The sequence below is a fragment of the Cygnus atratus genome, chromosome 2, assembly GCF_013377495.2.
Source record: "Cygnus atratus isolate AKBS03 ecotype Queensland, Australia chromosome 2, CAtr_DNAZoo_HiC_assembly, whole genome shotgun sequence".
Lineage (NCBI taxonomy): Eukaryota > Metazoa > Chordata > Aves > Anseriformes > Anatidae > Cygnus > Cygnus atratus.
The window spans coordinates 2,981,093-3,000,051 of NC_066363.1; the positions used below are offsets into that span (position 1 = coordinate 2,981,093).

General features: G+C 46.3%; 1 protein-coding gene across 1 annotated transcript in view; it reads left to right on the forward strand.

The window, feature by feature from the left end:
• The first annotated feature begins 4,957 nt into the window (after positions 1 to 4,957).
• OBSCN (obscurin, cytoskeletal calmodulin and titin-interacting RhoGEF) overlaps positions 4,958 to 18,959 on the forward strand; it is a 151,217-nt gene continuing 137,215 nt past the window's right edge. The window contains 5 exon segments of the mRNA XM_050709295.1: positions 4,958 to 5,680; positions 5,802 to 5,828; positions 5,831 to 6,089; positions 13,173 to 13,442; positions 15,354 to 15,614. Of these exon segments, the coding sequence (XP_050565252.1) occupies positions 4,958 to 5,680; positions 5,802 to 5,828; positions 5,831 to 6,089; positions 13,173 to 13,442; positions 15,354 to 15,614 (1,540 nt within the window).

Consider the following 18,959-nt stretch of genomic DNA (forward strand, 5'->3'; position numbering starts at 1 on the left):
GAGAAAAAAATAAATCTTTTAGCAGTATGTCCACAAGGTTATTCTCTCCCTCTTACTTGTAATCTATTTATCAGTCTAATCTAAGGTGATGCGTTTTGTCCTATTTAAACTTATAAAATGTAGTTTATCTAGTCCAACCTATCCAAACCTTTTGTTATGTCTGACTGTTGGTTAGATATTTATTGTAGCTTCATCCTTGCCACAAGTTAAGATTTCATGCCTGTTACGGGATTTCTTGCATTCAGCACCCTTAAGACAATGTTTTTATTCAGGCAGAGACTGAAGATACGAGTGATTTTTCTCATGATTATAAAAGTAAGCCAGTGGCAGAGCAAGGAATAAGCCCTGTTTTATTTTCCTACTGTGTTAGAAATGTATCTAAAATAATGCTGATGAGCACACTGTTGTCACTGATGCCTGGTGGTCTCCTGTCATCCTGGCCATCTATAATGGCATAAGAACCGTCCAGTGTGAGGGTGCGTGGTGAAAGCTGGTAGAGAGCAAGGTGCCTGTAGGTTACAGGATCAGACCTGGGGGCTCGACCTGGCACAAGGATGTCTCTGTCTGCTGGGGCATAGGGGCTTGTGCCTGCTGGAGAGAAGAGAAATGAGATGCAGATACCAGGGAAAGGTTTGGGAGAAAGGGGAGAGGGAGGCTGCAACTTAAGGGAGCAGACCTTGGAGAGAAGTGTTTTGGAGTGGCTGCACCAGTCTAGTTCAAGAGCAAGGCCAATAGGCAGTCGATGCTGCAGCTTCCCCATGTTTTAACTGCTCTTGGCTGTCAGAGCTACCAGTGAATGGTGAGGCACCCGTTTCGAACAGGGATGTATCCATGCAAGCAGACTGTGGGTGGAAGGAAAGCACGGGAGGGTGGGTGAGGTGAATGCACAAGAGCTTTAGGAAGTGAGAAGCATTCCTGTTCTCACCTTGTAACAGCCAGGCTTTGTGAGCGCCCACCGCATGCCCACAGCTCTCCTCCAGCCGTGGAGATGTCCCCTGGTGACCAGGGGAGGCAGGCTGCTTGAGGGAAGCCTCTGCTGAAAGGTCTCTGGTTGGCTCATAACCAGGCACCTCTTGTGTCTGTAGCCATCTCTGTGCTCCAGCACTGCTCCATATTACACAGATCCCACTTCACAGAAGTGAAGCAACTTCACTCTTTTGCTCTTTTTGGTGCCGTGGATTTGAAGCTGGAAATGTTGTTGGTGTGACACATCTGTCAGGAACAAACAGGGATCTGGAAAGGATGAGACACAGCAATGCCTTGTGAAGGTAGATCCAAAAACTTTGATGCCACGATGCAGCCTGAAATTCAGCCTAATGGGCAGGAAAAATTAGGTAGGACATGAGCTTGAAGTCCATACCTTGATTTATTCATTCTTATTGTCCTGAATTTTCCTGCTAGATTCTCCAGAGATGAACTTGGATCCCAGCATACACACACACACCACTAAAACTGTCCAGCCTCAAACAAGCAGAAGACCCTGATCATCACTCAGTCAACTTCAGTGGAAATTTCCACTGACTTCAGTGTACTTTGGCTCAAGCCCAACGCCTGTATCTACATCTTCCAACCGTTCATGTAGCTTCTCTGCTTGCAGCCTTGCACGTGTTTATGGAAAATATATTTTAAAGCTTAAGTGAGGACAGAGATTGAATTTAGTCAGAGGGAATAGGAAGTGCAAACTAGTTCGCAGATTTCTGAACTCAGTTTGAGACTAAGGGAAAAACAGTTCTGTACATTAATTTCAACGACTAAAGGTGACCACTGTACAAAAAGTCAGATGTTCTGAGCATTAATGACTGCAAGTCAATTGTTCTTTGCATTCCTAGCATTTACAGAGTGATTTTTCCCCATTACTGTTTTTCAGGTTTAAACTTTGAGAACAATTTATTTAATTGCTAAAGATTTTTGGTGGAATAATGCAAAATGCTCAATAACTGGAAGAAAAAAAAAAAACAAGCAAAGCTGAATTAGTTTAGCAAGTATCAATTTCCTCTAAACAGAAAGGTGTCTGACTACTTCTTAAGAGTTCAGTATGTTGGAGAGGGAAACAGGAGAGGGTTGTAAGTAGTGTATTTTTCCTGTTATATATAGCAGGAAGACTGCATTTGGTTTTGGCTTAGATCCATGGCCCAAATGAAGTCTGAAGGTTAGATCAGCTATACCATCTTCAATGGTAATAATGATTACAGTGAAAACCATTTTGTGTTTTTGTGCCACCACTTTCCCCGTATTTAGTTTTAATGGTAATTTGCGTCTTTCAGTCTCCAGCAGAGAAAATGGAATGAAAAACAGTAATTTGCTGTTAATTTTCATGCATGATTGTTATATACTCCAGCAAGTACCTTGTCATATACACGGAGCACATCATTATTCATGAGACCATCCCTGTCCTAATACAGAGACGACTTGGGAGAGGAGCCAAGGCACAGGGCAAGCAGGCAGTTTCCCCAAGGTCATGCTGCGGGTCAACAGCCCACTCAACTCCCACACCCTTGTGCCATTATCGATTTGCATATTAACATTAATGCACTGCAACGGGAACTGGGGAAGGAAGGAAAAAATAATGCAACTTCTGCCCAAACGGTGGTGCAAGAAACGGAAGCCAGGTTTTTGGCCTACTCTTAGTGCTTTCTGCTGGAGGTGGGAAGGAGGTTGTAAGGGCATGCATCTGTCATTGGGTGAGAGAGTGGGTGGATTTGTGGCCAGCAGGGAAGCCAACCTGCTGTAGGATTAAGAAGGATATTTCTGTCAGGGTGACTGGGTATTATTTCCTTTGAATTACTTACAATGCTGGCACAGTTTGCTTTGTGTGGCCCTTCTGAAAGGTGAAAAAGCAGATATGTGAGAGCAGCCTTGCAGATCTCCCCTGAGTAGCTCCCATGGCTCAGGGGGTGCAACTCGCTAATGCCCAAGTGTCTGGCATTATACAGCTGAGGACATCTAGTAGCTTGGAGAGAAACAGTGCACACTGGTCTGGTGAGTAGGCCTTGAAGAAAGGCTTGGAGCTGGGGAGTTTGCTCTTTACAGAGCACTATTCCCAGGCCTCATCCTGCTCCCAGGAAGAGTCAGGTGGTGCGCCCTGGGGTTTCTGGTGCCAGTAGGGTCAATAGCAGGCCTTGAGCTGTGCTTTGCTTGTATAAGTAAATGACAGCCAGTACACAAAAGGGATTCTGTTCTTGGAGGATTAGAAGTAGTTTCACTCCATCGGTAGGGGAGGGACATCCAGGAGTCTGCATAGAGAGCAGCGAATGAAGAAGACAAGTTTGTGTGTCATGGGGAATTCAAGGGGACCCTAAATGCAATGCTCTCTGTTCATAGAATCATAGAATCACAGAATCATTAAGGTTGGAAAAGACCTTCAAGCTCATCCGGTCCAACCATCCCCCTACCACCACCGTCACCACTAAACCATGTCCCCAAGCACGTCCAACCTTTCCTTCAGCACCCCCAGGGACGGTGACGCCACCACCTCCCTGGGCAACCTGTCCCAATGCCTGACTGCTCTTTCTGAGCAGAAATGTCTCCTCATTTCCAACCTGAACCTCCCCTGGTGCAACCTGAGGCCATTCCCTCTAGTCCTATCACTAGTTACCTGTGAGAAGAGGCCGACACCCAGCTCCCCACACCTTCCTTTCAGGCAGTTGTAGAGAGCAATGAGGTCTCCCCTGAGTCTCCTCTTCTCCAGACTAAACAACCCCAGTTCCCTCAGCCGTTCCTCACAGGACTTGTGTTCCAGGCCCTTCCTCAGCTTCGTAGCCCTGTTGTATTGTTCTCCAGCCACAAAGGGGCTGGTGGACTCTGTGTGGATGAGGGCTGTCAGGAGTAGTGCCACTGATGGCTTTTGGACACAGTGGCACCAGAATTGCCATGAGCTGTAGTTCTGAACACTGCTTAAGCCTCATCTCCTTGGCTGGTCTTTGTTATCAAACAGCTGCAGGCTGGTGCACAGCTAGCTCTGAGAGCAGCTGACAACAGGCGGGTGATGAGACATCTTTCCTGTGAGCCCTAAGCCACGTGGTGCCTGTTTGGAGACATCTGGCACCGTCTGGATTCCAGTGTGGGTGTCCCGTGGTGGTTCCTTCATGTGCCTTTGTGCTCCTGGGAACGTGAGCAGGTGGGAGAAGGCAGGAGTGAGAAGGCAGACCCACTGCGGCTGGGTCTGGCCCTGCAATGTCTGGATGAAGCTGCACATAAGTGACAGATACTCGCTGACTACCATCCCAGTCAAAGTGGCTGTGTCTCAGGGTTGTGCTGAATACAAATTGGGAATAAAGAGAAATGTCATCAATAACGTGGCAGGGATATCTGCGTCCCCCACTAAAGACTGGCCCCTGCAGGAGAGGGGTTTACTGCAAGGTCTGCATGAACAAGATTCATAAAACAAGGCCTAGGGGTGGATAAAGACCAGACAACAGAGACAATAGAGATGGAGAGTGTTATATTAGCAGAATTAAAACAGTAACAACAAATGGGAAGGAGAAAGAAATGTTGAAAAGAGTAAGGTTAATGAAGTGGGGGATGGAAAAAAAAGATGAAAAGGAAGAAGAGGTGACCATGAAGAAGGAAGCATCTTGATAGGTAGGCCCATCTCTCAGAATTTGTTTTCTGTGATTACAAAACTGGTCCGTATGTTATATAGCATCAGTGCTGATCATTTCCTAGTGCCATCATGTTCTTCCTGTATGAACGCTTGTATTTTGAATACTTGTATTTTGCCTGGTGACTCCAGTGGTAAACTGGGCCACTTCCTCTGTCAGCAGATTCACGACTGAGATAAAAACCAAGAAGTAGGCAAGATCTTCTCACCCGTAATGAGAACAATGAAAACGTGCCCCAACCAGATTGTTCTAGATGGCAAATGTCCTGAAACCATGAAAGTGCAACAGTTCTTTGCTTGTACCACCTAATCTGTTCGCTCCTGACATTTTTCTTTCTCACCCTTTAGGTAACCAAGATGGATTACAGCTCGTTCAGTGGAGTCCCCCGATTCTTGACCCGGCCTAAGGCATTTATGGTGTCTGTGGGGAAGGACGCCACCCTGAGCTGCCAGATCATTGGGAACCCCATCCCAGTTGTGAGCTGGGAAAAGGATAAACTTCCAGTCCAGTCTGGGGGAAGGTTTAAAACCACAGAAGATGGGGATCTCTATCGGCTAACAATCTATGATCTGAGCCTGGAGGACAGTGGCCAATACATCTGCCGGGCCAAGAACACCATTGGGGAAGCTTTTGCTGCTGTCAGTATCAAAGTTGGAGAGGAGACCACGGTAACAGAGTCAGCCCCGTATTTCATCCAGAAACCGTCCTCCATCAAAGTAACTTTGGGCGAGGATGCCATGTTCAAATGCAAAGTTCAGGGCAGCCCTCCCCTCTCGGTGAACTGGGAGAAAGATGGGAGACACCTGCGGAACCGGGCTGACGCAGGCCGCTTCCAGATCGAGTCTTCCGGGGAGTCAAATGCTCTCACCATCCAATGTGCCCGGCTGGGGGACAGTGGCACATACACGTGCCGGGCAGAGAATCCCATTGGCTCTGCCAGCGCTTCAGCTGCGCTGGTGGTGGAAACGCAGGGCTCTTCGAACCCAGGCAGCAGCAGCCATTTTGACACCAGCTGCGGCAAGACGGCTTCCTTGTTGTCTCACTTGCAAAAGAGGAGGGAGGAGATAAGGAAGACAGACGTAGCCCATGGGTCTCTCGATTCCACGGCTGCCCAGTCTTACTCCATGACAGAAGGGCTGTCCAGCATCAGTTACAGCCTCTCCCGGGACTACGAGCGGGCAGCCAGCCTCACCACCAAAGGGGCCCGCAACGCAACCTTCGGTGCGCTGACGCGCACCTGCAGCGTGACGGAGGGCAAGCACGCTAAGCTGAGCTGCTATGTGACGGGTGAGCCCAAGCCTGAGATCGTGTGGAAGAAGGACAACGAGGTCATTTCGGAAGGGCGGCGGCACGTCATCTACGAGGACGATCAGGAAAACTTTGTGTTGAAGATCCTCTTCTGCAAGCAGGTAGACAACGGGCTGTACACCTGCACGGCCTCTAACCTGGCAGGCCAGACCTACAGCTCTGTGTTGGTCACTGTCAAAGGTGAGTGCTGACGTCTCACTGGGGTGGGCAGCACACAAGAAGAAAACCGCTTCCACATCGGGTGGGAATGTGGGCAGAACTTCAGGAAAGAGGTGTGGGTGAGGTATGAAGAAAAGCTCTCCAGCTGTGAAGGGGGTTAGCATTGGAACAGAATACCTGGGGAGGTTCCAGAATACCTGGGGAGGTCTCTGGGAGAGAGTCCCATCACTGGAGGTTTTTAGGAAGCACAATAAACAAGCATCACTCAGGGATGGATGGTGTCGAACTGGCAGGTTGTGGGGCAGCTGGAATGAACTAGATCTTTAAAGCCCCCCTCTGTCCTCATTTTATAGTAATCTAAGAGATCCATTATCATCCTCTGGTTTAGTGATACTAACCCCTCATCTTCCCCTCCAAGGTTTAATCATATTTAATCAAGGTTTAAAATCACCACAGGGCTTAATCAAACTGGTCCTCTTAATCTCACGCTTGCCATTTAAAAGATGGTAGAGGAAACTCCTCCCTGCAAACTGAGTGTGCCAGGTTGCACCGGATCCCTTGAGGGGCCTACCCCAGCTTTAATACTGTCCCCTCTCAGTTTTCCTGCCCAGAGTGACCCATCACCAGCATTTTTCTTGTCTGGCCTCTTCAGTCTTTTCCCAGCTTGTGTTGCTGGATAGCCAGTAGTCCTTGTGTGCTCCCAGATCTCCACCAGCTCCAGCATGCCTCTGTTTGCAGTGCTTAGAGGTGATGAACTTGCCTTCAGAAGGTCCCTCAGCTCTGGCAGAGGTCAGATCAAGCTCTTCAGAACACAAACAAAAATGTGGCACGTTTTCACAGAGGAATTTCTAAATTTTCAAGTTGCTCTCCCATTTGGCAAGGCTTCAGCAGGCAGTCTGCAACCCCAATAAATTAACTCTCAGATGTATAAAAAAACAACAACAACAACAACAAAACTTTGCCACTTGTGTGACAAAACAGACTTTTTTGACTGGCAGCGAAATGTGTTAGAAATTCAAATGAGTAGGAAGGGTCTGTGTTTGAAATTTGTCTTTAAGACGCTCAGCTTTTATTCGGTTTTCTGGTTTCCCTGTTCCAGACCTCTCCTTTCGTGCTCACCATCTTTCCCGTCAGTGACTCAGTCCCTGTGTCAGTCAGTGACACCCGATCCGCCGAGCTCGCTGGCACTTGTCCCGCTCATTGCCATCCCCTGGAGGTGCTGAGTGGTGTCGAGAAGGGCATTTGGCCCCTTCCATAATGCTGTGATTCCCTTATGAGACAGGACTCAAGGGAGAAGACTGAGCCTGTTCCCTCTGAGCGTGGCTCAGGCTCCAGTCCTCGCCTAGCTCTTGTCTCGCAGAGAATTGCCCCGTGCCTATGTGGTTATTCCCAACGGGTGCACCTGCTCCAAAGGAGACAGGCAAAGCACGTGAAGCAGCAGGTCTGGGAGCAGGCACCACGGGAAAGGGTTATTTATCAATGTCCATTGTCAAAAGATGCCTGTGAGTCAGAGGACTCAAGTGGAAATGTTTGCGGTATGTTTCTTTGTTACACTACACCACGGTGGGCTTGCTGGCCAGGCTTGCTGCCATGGAAAATCTACATGGGTTGGTTATAATTAGGCCCTGCATAATGACTCTCCTTTTTGTTACCAGAAGTCCTCAGTCATCCAAAGACAGCGAAATGATGGAGCAGTGAAGGGAGCTTTTAATTCTGTCCATTATGCCATTGGTGGTGCCCTTAGCTCATCTGCAATCATGTTTGGGGGGGTAGGTCATCTTGCCACATTATCTTCTCTTAGCCACTTCTGCAGGACTGAGCAAAACTCTCTGTGCAGCCACCTTCTGCCAACACGAAGCTGCTGCACTGGCTTTACACAGGTGGCAGCATGTTTGTAGAGCCTGTGACTCTGCTTCCCCAGAGTATATCCATAGCCACAGATACCTGGGTAGGCAAGCTTCATGGGTTTAAGTACCCTCTGGCATTCTGGTATGCATATAGCACGTAATTTCAGCCTGAGTGAGAATATTTGTGGGTGTTTTAAAGTGTAATAATAAGAAAAAAACAACTAGCTCAGCATCCTGCCTCTGAGGTATTTAGTAGCAGCCTCTCAGGGTATAGGACTGGGCACAGGTCAGACATCTTCTAGCTTGCCTCCTGTATTTTGTCAGTCTAGATGTTAGACCTAGGGACCCAACACTTGGCCAAACCCATGCCTTAAAGATCATTGAGCTGAAAGAGATTTTTTTGAGCTGTTCTTAAATGGCATGTAGTCAGTTAGGTGAAAATCTCAAAGGAGAGGCTACAAGGCAGAGAGTCACTATCATAGTTAGGGAAAACCAAGAGTTGATAACTCTTATTCAGAAATGTGCTGGATTCTAATGTCTAGAGCAGGGATAAAAGCACAAGCCATATACTGAAACGTGAGCTGTAAAAGTTAAGAAACTCTTCCCAAGAGTAAACCTCTTTGATGAACCAAAGAGCAGAGACGATGGGAAGAATGTGAATTAATGACTTAAGTTTCCTGAAGGCTTTGAAGATGTCCCTAAGCCATGCGTAAAGTTAGCAAGAATAGCGTACAGGTCTCTATCCTTGGGCCTGGGCCAAGCAATGTTCATCTGAGGAAAGGAATTTGGGACTGGGTCACTGAATACAGAGGGACTAGTTGAGTAATCAGATACTGTATGGAAAGGTTAAAGGCTGCGAGTCAGATAGGATCAGGACTGGAAAAACAGACCGGTGTGGAGGCTAATCCTTTCTTCTTCTGATCTGAAGTGATTTTGGATGACTGCTGTCATGGTAGCTGCATTTGAGATCTGAAAGAGAACTACAACATGAGAAATGTGGATGCACAGAGGCAATTTGGAAAGCACAGTAACTAAGGAAAAGAGCTAGGAAACAAGATGGTGGAAGCTTGTCTACATACCTTCAGATAGCTTCTCTTGGAAGTATTTTCCATATTCTTACTCTCATTGGATTGTTTTTGGAGAAAAAGGAAAAATTGCCTCTAGAGTAAAAAATGGAGAACCTCTGAGAAGGCCAGGAGTAGGCAACAGGAATTGTAGGCAGGTGAAAATCACAGAATATCCTGAGTTGGGAAGGACCCACAAAGATCATCAATTCCAACTCCCAGGTCTGCACAGGCCCACCCCAAAATCAGCAATCAGACCACATGTGTGAAAAGACCTACAGGTGAAAAGATAAAGGTCAGGCAGGCAGATATGCCTTGGGAAGGTTAGGAAGACACTAGCTTCTCTGCAGGCTGCACCTATTCTTAGCAAAATATGTGTGAGCAGGACCTGTTTTTAACACATAACATCATCTCATTGCTAGTTTGGTTGGTATGGACCAAACAAAAGCCTATGACACCCTGGAGAAATATGTTTTCAAGACAAGCAGCCAAATTTATGGCTGGTTTAAGCTCTTGCAGCTTTCCCACTGACTCCATGAACTGCTCTTGCTCCATGCTCCCTTGGGGTTTTGTTGTGCTGTTTCCATCTCACATTTTTCCCAGTAGGCAGGATTTTGTAGGTCTTTGATTTCTCCTTCTTTAGAATTGTTTTTATTGCCTTCGTTATGTGCCTTGGTGAGTATTTCTGCTTTGGCTGAAGACAGATTAATAGAAAAATGTAGCCAAAACATTGTGGAGAATTCATCATTAAAAAAATAAATTCATACTGACAGTAGAAATGTATTTAAATGACCTCTCAGGGCACTCAGTGAATAAAAATGAGTCATATTGGGAGTCCAGGTACTACAAGGACAAAGTAGAAGTGATGCTCAAATTAGGACCACTGAGCTTGGATGGAAGTAAACGTTTCTAGAGAATGAATGGTTGATTTGGAGTGATCAGAAAATCTTTGTTTCATACTTGTGGTCTGATTCTGTACGACATCACATCCACGTGAGCCGTGCTTCCAGCTGACAAGACCTGCAGCTTGGGGACCTCTGCTCGCCCCCAGCCTTGGCTGTGTCTAAACTGTGTCCTCCACAACGTGTGGCCCTTGCTCTGCCGGGAGCTCTGGTGACTTGAGCAGAGCTGAAAGTGCTTTGTCGTGGGAACGATGGAGCCAGTGGGGAGTGTGTCCTCAGGAAAGGATGGGGACACAAAACAGCCAAAGCGTGGGGTCCAAAAAGCACCACAACAGATCACCGGGTTGTCTTCTGGTGGGAGAAAAAGTTTTTTGTTACCACTTTTGAACATTTCCACTCTAGTCATTCTGACAAACCACTTAAATACAAGATGGGGTAGGCTGACACAAACCACTTAAATTTTCTTATAGGTAAAAATAATAATAATTGAAAAAAAAATTGAGTAATTTAGGGTCTTGAGTAAAATCAGCATTTTGCTGTGGAACAGAAAAGGAGATCAGAAATTGCCGTTTTTACTTGATGTTAAATAATTTCTAACCAGCTCTGGTATTATAGGAGCTAGAGATGGGAACTGGTGGCACTTCTTATGTGAAACAGGGCTCCCTGTGCAAACTGTCACAGGTAACCTCAGGTGAATGCACCTTATCCTCCAAGGACATTCTCAGATATTCTGAACATTTTGGATAAGGACACCGGTTGGTAGCCAACTGGCTTTATCTTCCATATTAGAGTCATACTTAACAAGAGCTTACATTGAGAATTACCTTATGAAAGTAATGCATGACAAACAGGCATGTAGAATTGAATAGTCAATATTTATGGAGTCCAACAGATCAAGAATAATGTAGTTATCTGCACCAACTCTTCCCCAAACGCCTGCGGTAGCTGCAGCACAGAATTCAGAGTTGTGCTGGGTGCTGTACAGAGAAGTAAGAGGGTCCCTGGGCTGGAGGATTTGCACTGTAAATGTTGATATCTGGCTGATATCTGCAATATCTGCAGCCCGGCGTGGGGTGAAAGAGGGCGATGTAGAGGTCTCTGTTCAACTCACCATTCTGACCAGTGGGGTCCTTCTGTGGTCCCCTTACCAAAATTGACACCTCCTGCCTGAAAGCTGACCAGGCATTTGTTAGACTGTGTAAAGAGCATGAAGATGTATTCAGGAAGAGGAGGCTGGTGGGTTTCAGAGCCTGTCTTATATCTCCAAAAAAGCAGTGGGCTGGGAGAATTGCAGCTTTTAGTTCAGTTTGTCAGCTGCTGTCCCTCTGAAGCCCATTCAGAGAAAAATAAGATGCGTGTGCACATCAGCAGAATGAAAGCAAAGTTTTTTTTCAGAGGAGATCTGTGACCCTAGGCTGGCAAGGATAGCCTTGTACCTACCATCCCTGGCTGGAAAAGCCATGCTTTTACTGCAACACATAAGAAAGAATCTAATGACTCGCCTGTGGTTATACATTTAAGAACATTTTCCTGGGGTAGCTTTTTTTTTTTTACTTTAGATACTGCTCGGTGGCTGTAAAGGGAGAGGTTAATGACACGGCCAGCTGCTCCAAGTGTAGAAACAAGCTGCTGTGCTTCTCAGGTGCATCTTGGATTTCCTTCTGGCCCTTGGGCATGCCCCTGTGCTCTCATGGCCAGCTCCAGAGTCCCTCTGGTCTCACATAGCAATATCGCCTCCAGTTCCTCAAGGCTGGCATCCTTCTGATAAAGGCTTGTTCTCCTCCCCCTGCTTGGTCCCATGGCATGAGAATTGCATCCACGTCATTCCCCCTAACCACATGGGGGGCTTCCAGATGTGAAATACAGGAGCGCAGGGCAGGAGGCTGAATTCTACATGGGACAGAGGAAGATAATTAATACGTGGGATGGGGGCAGACAAGGTCTGTGTTACTGCAGCAAGACTGCAAGACTTTGACTTGCCTTGAAACGAAGCACATAAAGCCAAAAGACACGTCCCTGTTCCTAAGGTATTCCATGGGTTCCCAGTCAGGTTTCAGTCCCCATTTAACAACCAAGCTAGCATTGCTCCCTCCAGGTGCCCTGCAGGAATCCACTCCTGCCTGACACTTAGGCTAACACCTGCCATTACTAGCTGCTAGCTACCAGCTGAAATTATCAGCCTGGGAGCGTGTGTGTGTGATCAAGAAGAGGGGGAATGGCACCATGAGAACAGCCTGGATGCTGATGCAGGAGCTATTAGAAGGTGAAGGTACACATCAAGACATAATTTCTCATGAAGCATGGGTGGTGACACATTGTCATGAGCTAATCCAAGTGTCTGATGTGGCAGTGGCACCGCTGACCACTGGCTGCCCTGTTCGGTTCAGTTCTCCTTTTTCTAGTTTGTTGCTGGGGTACCAGGATGATTTCACAGCTCAGCTGTCACAGGAATTAAAGGGCATCTGCATTGTTCTGTTTGTAAAATGTTTTTCCTCACTGTCGTGCAGCTGTTCTGCCCATTTGATCTACGCTCTGGTATTTCCCTAAGCCACAGCAGTGCAGCCCCATTGTTGTAGGAAAGCAGAGGCAGTTGGGAGACTCAGGCTCTTTCTCCTGTCCTTTCATTGCTATTGACCAAAGCAGATGTGGAGGCTTTGGCGCTTGCAGGGAGAACAGGAAGCACCTCCATCAGCTACGTCGGTGCTTTCCTTCCCATCTGCCCGTGTCCGCACAAACACCTCTCATCTTTCCGTGCCATTTCAGATCCCTCCATTGAGCTCATCTCTGACTCAAGACCCTTTACACATTGTTTTTTGCACCAGCTGACTAGCTCAGCTGCTCACCTTGACCTAGAATTGCTGCCCTGTGTCCTACCCACCTGTAGCACTTAGCGAGTACGGTGCAGAGACGTTCGTGTTAGAGGACGAGCAGGCCATGAGAGCAGAACTTACCAACCCAATGCTGCACCAGCTCGTTCACATGGCTTTGGATTAGAGCTAACTCCTGGGCGGTGTTGTGGGGCAGGTACTGCAGTTCAGACTGACACTGGTTTGTCTATAAGTAAGTCCTGAAAAATATGTCTGATGAGATCTAATATATATATATTTGAGAGCAGATCACCTACTGCAGTAGGGCTTGATTCTGGGGTCAGATGGGAGCCCAGTACAAATCAATATCATTATTAAGGAGTGTTAGGGTTAAGTCTTCCCTACTAAGTTATTTATTTGCATGCTTCTTACCTCAGACCATCCCAAATTCTTGTTTCTCCTTTCTTTTTTTAATTCCCTGAAGAACCCTTGATACCCTTCAAGGAAAAACTGAAGGATCTTGAAGTTCGGGAGAAGGAATCTGCCACCTTCCAATGTGAGGTACCTGTTCCTAGTACGGAGACAGCTTGGTTCAAGGAGGAAACCAAACTCCGGCAGAGCAAGAAATACAACATCGAGGAAGAGGGCACGTACCGCCGGCTCACCGTCCAGAATGTCACTGCAGATGATGATGCCGTCTATATCTGTGAGATGAAAGAAGGGAGCAGGACCATTGCAGAGCTGTCTGTCCAAGGTAAGGAAGAGTCTTACTATTTCAGACAGGCCAAGTCTCGCCTACTGAGTGCCAGATGCACATGTGAGCCTCCAGATGTGAGCTTACGAACCGTGTACATCCCCTGCACGTATGTATGGAAGAACAGCCGACTCCTTACAGTGAGAGGAGAGCCACGTGTGATGGGTCAGTGGGTCCCTGGGTCCCCTGCCAGGGCGTATCTGGGACATGGGGTCACAGAGCAGGGAGAGATTGTGTTTCTGCTTAAGACATGTCACTTGGTGGAGCCCTGTGCTTGAAGGGGCTTCCTAGAAGGCGAAGCCCTGGAGCTGTAGCCCAGCATCGTAGACTTTCCTTAACATGATCCAAAGCAAAGGATGTGTCCCCTGGTGCTGTCTCACACCGGTCTTGCCGGGAGTCTGGCAGACACGATGGTAAATCTGGTCTGAGAGTGGTGCTGATCACACTGGGAAGGTGGCTTAGCAACGGTTCTATGGTCTGACGTGTGGGGCAGGCTGTGGTCATCACCAGGATGATTTCAGACTGGGAACCAGGTTCATGTTTCAGAGCCCTGACATCGGGAGCTACTTTCTGGGGTATGGAAGGCTGATGAGTAAGGGGTAAAATGTAGGTGTAGATCCACATCCAAGCCCCCTGAGACTGGCAACTTAGGACTGAAGTTAATGTAGGCATAGAGTTGGGTGCACTGTTGGTGTCTCACAACCAGTGGATGTGCTCATCAGAGACACAGGCATGTCTGCAGAAGGGGCCATCAGTTCAGAACTCACCGATTTGCTCACTTACCTGTGCAACTCCAGGACCTGCAGTTTTGATTTAGATACTGCTTACGCTGCAATCATTGACATGTTTTCTGTAGTATGAGTTGCAGACCTGTAATAGCTGCAGGCTCACACTTTTCCTGTCTCCTTTGAAGCCTGAGTTTACTCCCACTGAAAACAGAAGTTCTACACTACACAAATCGGTGAAAGATAACTGGGTGCTCTTCATCCTTGGGCATATTCCTTTCTGTATAATTAGCAAAGGCGTAAGAGTTCATACGGATGAAGGCAGAAGGGGTAATATAGCCCACAGACACCTGAGAGTTTAGATAGCCCTACCAGAACAAAAAGGATGTCTAAGCCATTCAAACACTGTAAATGTGTTTAGCCCTGGTAGGACATCTGGTATTTGTGTTGTGCTTTGGTCCTACAACAAGCTCCATTATAAGACAGTGACTGAGCCAGGTGGAGCTCTCAGGAGGGAAAGGAGGCAGAGGCTTACTGGGGGATCCCATTGCCTGCCTTGGGGGAGAATATTCGAGAGAGCAGGGTGGGGTTGGGAGAGTGTGAGAGCTTGGCAGGATGCACAGGCCACAAGTAAGTGATTTAATTCCATGTGAATTTCAGGGCTCACTCTAAAAAGAAATCTGAGGCTTTTGATGTATTTTCTGTTAAGTTAGGTGGCTGCTGTGTTTGGCCTCTTGGTTATGTAACTTAATGGTCATTTAATGGAGACAAAATCCCAAAGACAGCCGAGGACCTGTCTGGGTTAAGACTGACCTACTTCAGCAGAGTGTTTGTGCAAATTCCCAGCATATGCAGGCAATAAAAGCCGTATCACTGACAAATCTGTTCTTGGCAAAGCCACGTACCTTGTGTTTACCCAACAACAGATACTGCATGTGAGACTAGAAACATGAGTGACTGTAGTCAAATAAAATTGTTTTTCTCTCTTTGAAGGGCAAAATGAGTCCTTGGGATTATCTCTTCTGTATAACACAGAGCCTAGGGTTTCATTTAGGAATGCCTGTGTAGTGTCTATAGTTTCAATTAGGTGAGAGCTATTGGCTAGAACAGCTGTAGTCTGGGTGGTCTCGTGTTACTAGACACTTTAATATCTGCTGTTTGCTAATCATAATTACTTTATTTAAAGGGAACATCATTAAAAAACTTCCACGAAAGACTGCAGTTTCCATAAACGATACAGCCATCTTCTGTGTGGAGCTGGACAACGAATGCCAGAACATCCGCTGGCTGAAAAACAAAGAGGAGGTGAAAGCCAGTGATCGGATCTCCATCACACGCTCTGGCAAGCAACACACCATGATCATCCGAGAGTGTACGATGGAAGACGCTGGTGAAATTGCCTTCCTGGCTGATGAAAGCAGGACTTCTACCCAGTTCACTGTGACCAGTAAGTTTCCTTTTTATTTGGCCTTGGTGTTGTGTCTTCCCCTGCGAGCAGGTACTCCCGTGTTAGCACTGCTCTTACTGCCATGGTAAGTCATGCGTTGTCCAAAGACAGTGGGAAGTTCGTTGCCTGCGAGAAAAGGCCAACGACCTGATGTTATGGAGAGGTTAAAAGAGAGAGAGAAAACACGTTTTGGGAAAGAGCGTGGCACAAATGTGTCTCCCCCATACCATTCTCATTCCATACTGGAATGAATATACAATGACAGCTGTGTAAAATGTAGTGGTAAGTGTAGTGTGATTTCTTCACACTGGGAGGTGCTTAGAAAACAATTTGTAAGCTACATGCATTATGGTCATCTTGCTTCATTATACACAGAGTGCTGTGGGTACTCTGTCTACAAGCTGACCTGCATTTTCCAAAATCATTTGTTTATCTGAGGGGTATTTACCAGTCCTTGTTGCCACTTATTTCTCTCCCTCTCTTCAGTGAGTATTTGGAGGGAAGTGTCAGCCAGCATTCAGTTCAGTCCCTAAGTCCTCAGTCTCCAGAGACACGAGGGTAGCTTGTAGGCATGCTGGCTCTTACAGGGAAGTAGATAGGTGTCCCAAATACTTTTGGCAGTGTGTGAAGTTCATTTCCATTCTAGGAAGCAAAAACATCTGTGAAAGAACATCTACACACTTGCACACTAAACCTTTCAGGGGCAGTCAAGCGTTCAACAAACTCGAAACATCTTACTTTGATTTTAGCTTCTTAAGCTGTTTGCATTGAAGTAAAATAAATAAATAAATAATAAAAAATAAAAATAAAAGAAAAAACAAAGACCTGCAAGAAAAAGGGAAAATGCTTCCTCATGAAAATATAATTTCTTTCCTTTTGTGGGGCAACGGATATAATATGCAGGCTGGAGAATTCCTTCGGATGGCAAATCTGATCTGAGCAAGGGTCCCAAGCATAGCAGTAGCAGCAGGTGCAGTGTAGTTGATAACAGACCTGAAATGAAATTTTGATGAAACTGCCTAATTTTATTAGGTAGGTGTTCATATTTTGGCACTGTGTTTCCCAGACGTGTGGTTTTTGGCTCTGCTGCAGTTCTGGTCTGCATGTGAACACCAACTCTACTTACCACTCGGGGAGAATAATACTTCTTTTCTCCCACCAGCACCTCCAAATTGCGGGGAGAATAATACTTCTTTTCTCCCACCAGCACCTCCAAATTGCAATTACTGAGTAGTAAAAAGAAATCCTTAAATAACAGTTTAAAACTGTTGTGTTATCTAAAGTGCTTGGGGCATTCTGATGCTATTAAGCTACATGTTTAAATGAGAAAAAAAGCATAAGTATCTTAGCATTGTGACATTTTCTAAGGTATTTGGGAAGTTATAACATCCAACCAAGCATTGATGGGGATGACAATATTCAGTATGATTTCTGACTCTGCTGTTTAAATTGTGAAGCAAGAGCTGATTCATGGAACAGAAAGAGCAAAGTAGTTGTCTTCCTGCAAGCAGGTATCTCTGAACAAAATATTACATTTCAGTTTCTGTTGGTAAGGTCAGGAGATCCAATTCCAGCGTCTAGTTTTCAGCTTAATGCTATGTTAGCAGGACCTTTGGCATCTAGCTCTGACCAGCACCAACTGACAGGCTGGTAACAGTGCACCCCAAAACACTTATGTGTCTACTTATGTAATGAAGAAAAAGTGTATCACATTGAGATTTCCTATTTTTACACTTTGTGCCTATTTGATTAGCTACTATGTGCTATGTCCACATCTTTTTCGATTAGCTGGATGAGATTGTTGTTGTGGTTAAGATTGTTGTTAGCTGTTTAATACCATTCACTGGACAAGCAATGTTTATATATTAGTTGCTCATGATCATGTGTTATTACTATGTCTGTTTTACAGATAGTAAACTGAGGCAGAGAGCAGCTCAGATCTCCCGGACTTCAGTTTGTAGTCTAGACTCATCACACAGGCTCCCTCTTTAGTCTTGAATACTTGAGTCTCTACAACATGCAACTCATTGCCCCTGTCTCACACACCTTCAAGCTGGGAATTGTTGCTCCTGAGTGTGCTGTTCTCCATAGGACTGCAGTTGGAGTCTGGATGGCTGACTTAAACCAGACAGCGAACTTTTAAATATCCAGAATTACACAAAATTAATCCTTTACAGTGTCAGTAGTCTGTAACTAGAGCACATCAGCTAATGCCTAGCCTCTTGCCCATATCAGTGGAAGCACATAGTGATTAACCCTAGTAGGATTTTAGCCTTCTCTACAAGAGCAACAAGAGGGAGAATGCAAATCTTTGCTATGCAAATACCTGCAGGAATAAACCTGTCATATATGACCTCAGGTACCACGAAAGAGCCACATCTCCTTGGCTGTAGGGTCCCACAGTGGGACATGCCTTTTGCATCATTTCCTTTCAAAGTTAATTCCCCAACCCCAAAAGCTGGCTCTGCATAGATTACTAAAACACACCTTTCCCAACAGAGGTCCCTGCTGATGGCTATCACTCGGGGGACAAAGTTTACAGAAGGCTGTCTGCGGCATAAAATTCAGAGGCAGGACAGATTCCCAGAAGAAAGTGGCTACAGAGAACAGACAAGCCTGTGTAACCCACAAATGAGACCTCTGTGAGGCAGTGTGACTCCAAAACCCTTGCACTCTTTATTCATGTGTATCTTTTGTCTCTGAAACGTCCCAGTCATTTAGCTGGTCTGTGTTTAAGCCTGTTAGAACCTAGACTGAAACATTTCTGTATGCTGTTGGAACAGGTTCTTGAGAAGAAATTTAGTCCACAGACTCTGGCACACGCTGCTCTTTATGGGGTAGATTTACATTGCCTCACAGGATGCCACATCTGCATGGAAAGCATAGCAAAATGTTATTATAGAATCATAGGATGGCTTGGCTTGGAAGGGACTTTAAAGACTATCTAAATCCACCCCCTGCCATGGGAAGGGCCCCCTCCCACGAGCCCAGGCTGCCCCCAGCCCCATCCAGCCTGGCCTTGGGCACTGCCAGGGATGGGGCAGCCACAGCTCCTGGGGGCAGCCTGGGCCAGGACCTCACCACCCTCTGAGTGAAGAATTTCTTCCTTACATCTAATCTAAATCCCCCCTCTTTTAGTCTAAAGCCATTCCCCTTGTCCTATCAGTATCTGTCAGTGTAAAAAGTCTCTCTCCATCACTGTGCTCCTCCTTGACACCTTGGTGCCTTGCCACATGCTGGTTCTCATAGGCACATCTGTGTTCTTGTCTGTGATTCCGAGGGGACTTGTTCGGTTGAAGTTCTGACAGCAGATGAATCCCAGTAGGCTGGCAGTATTATTGCAGG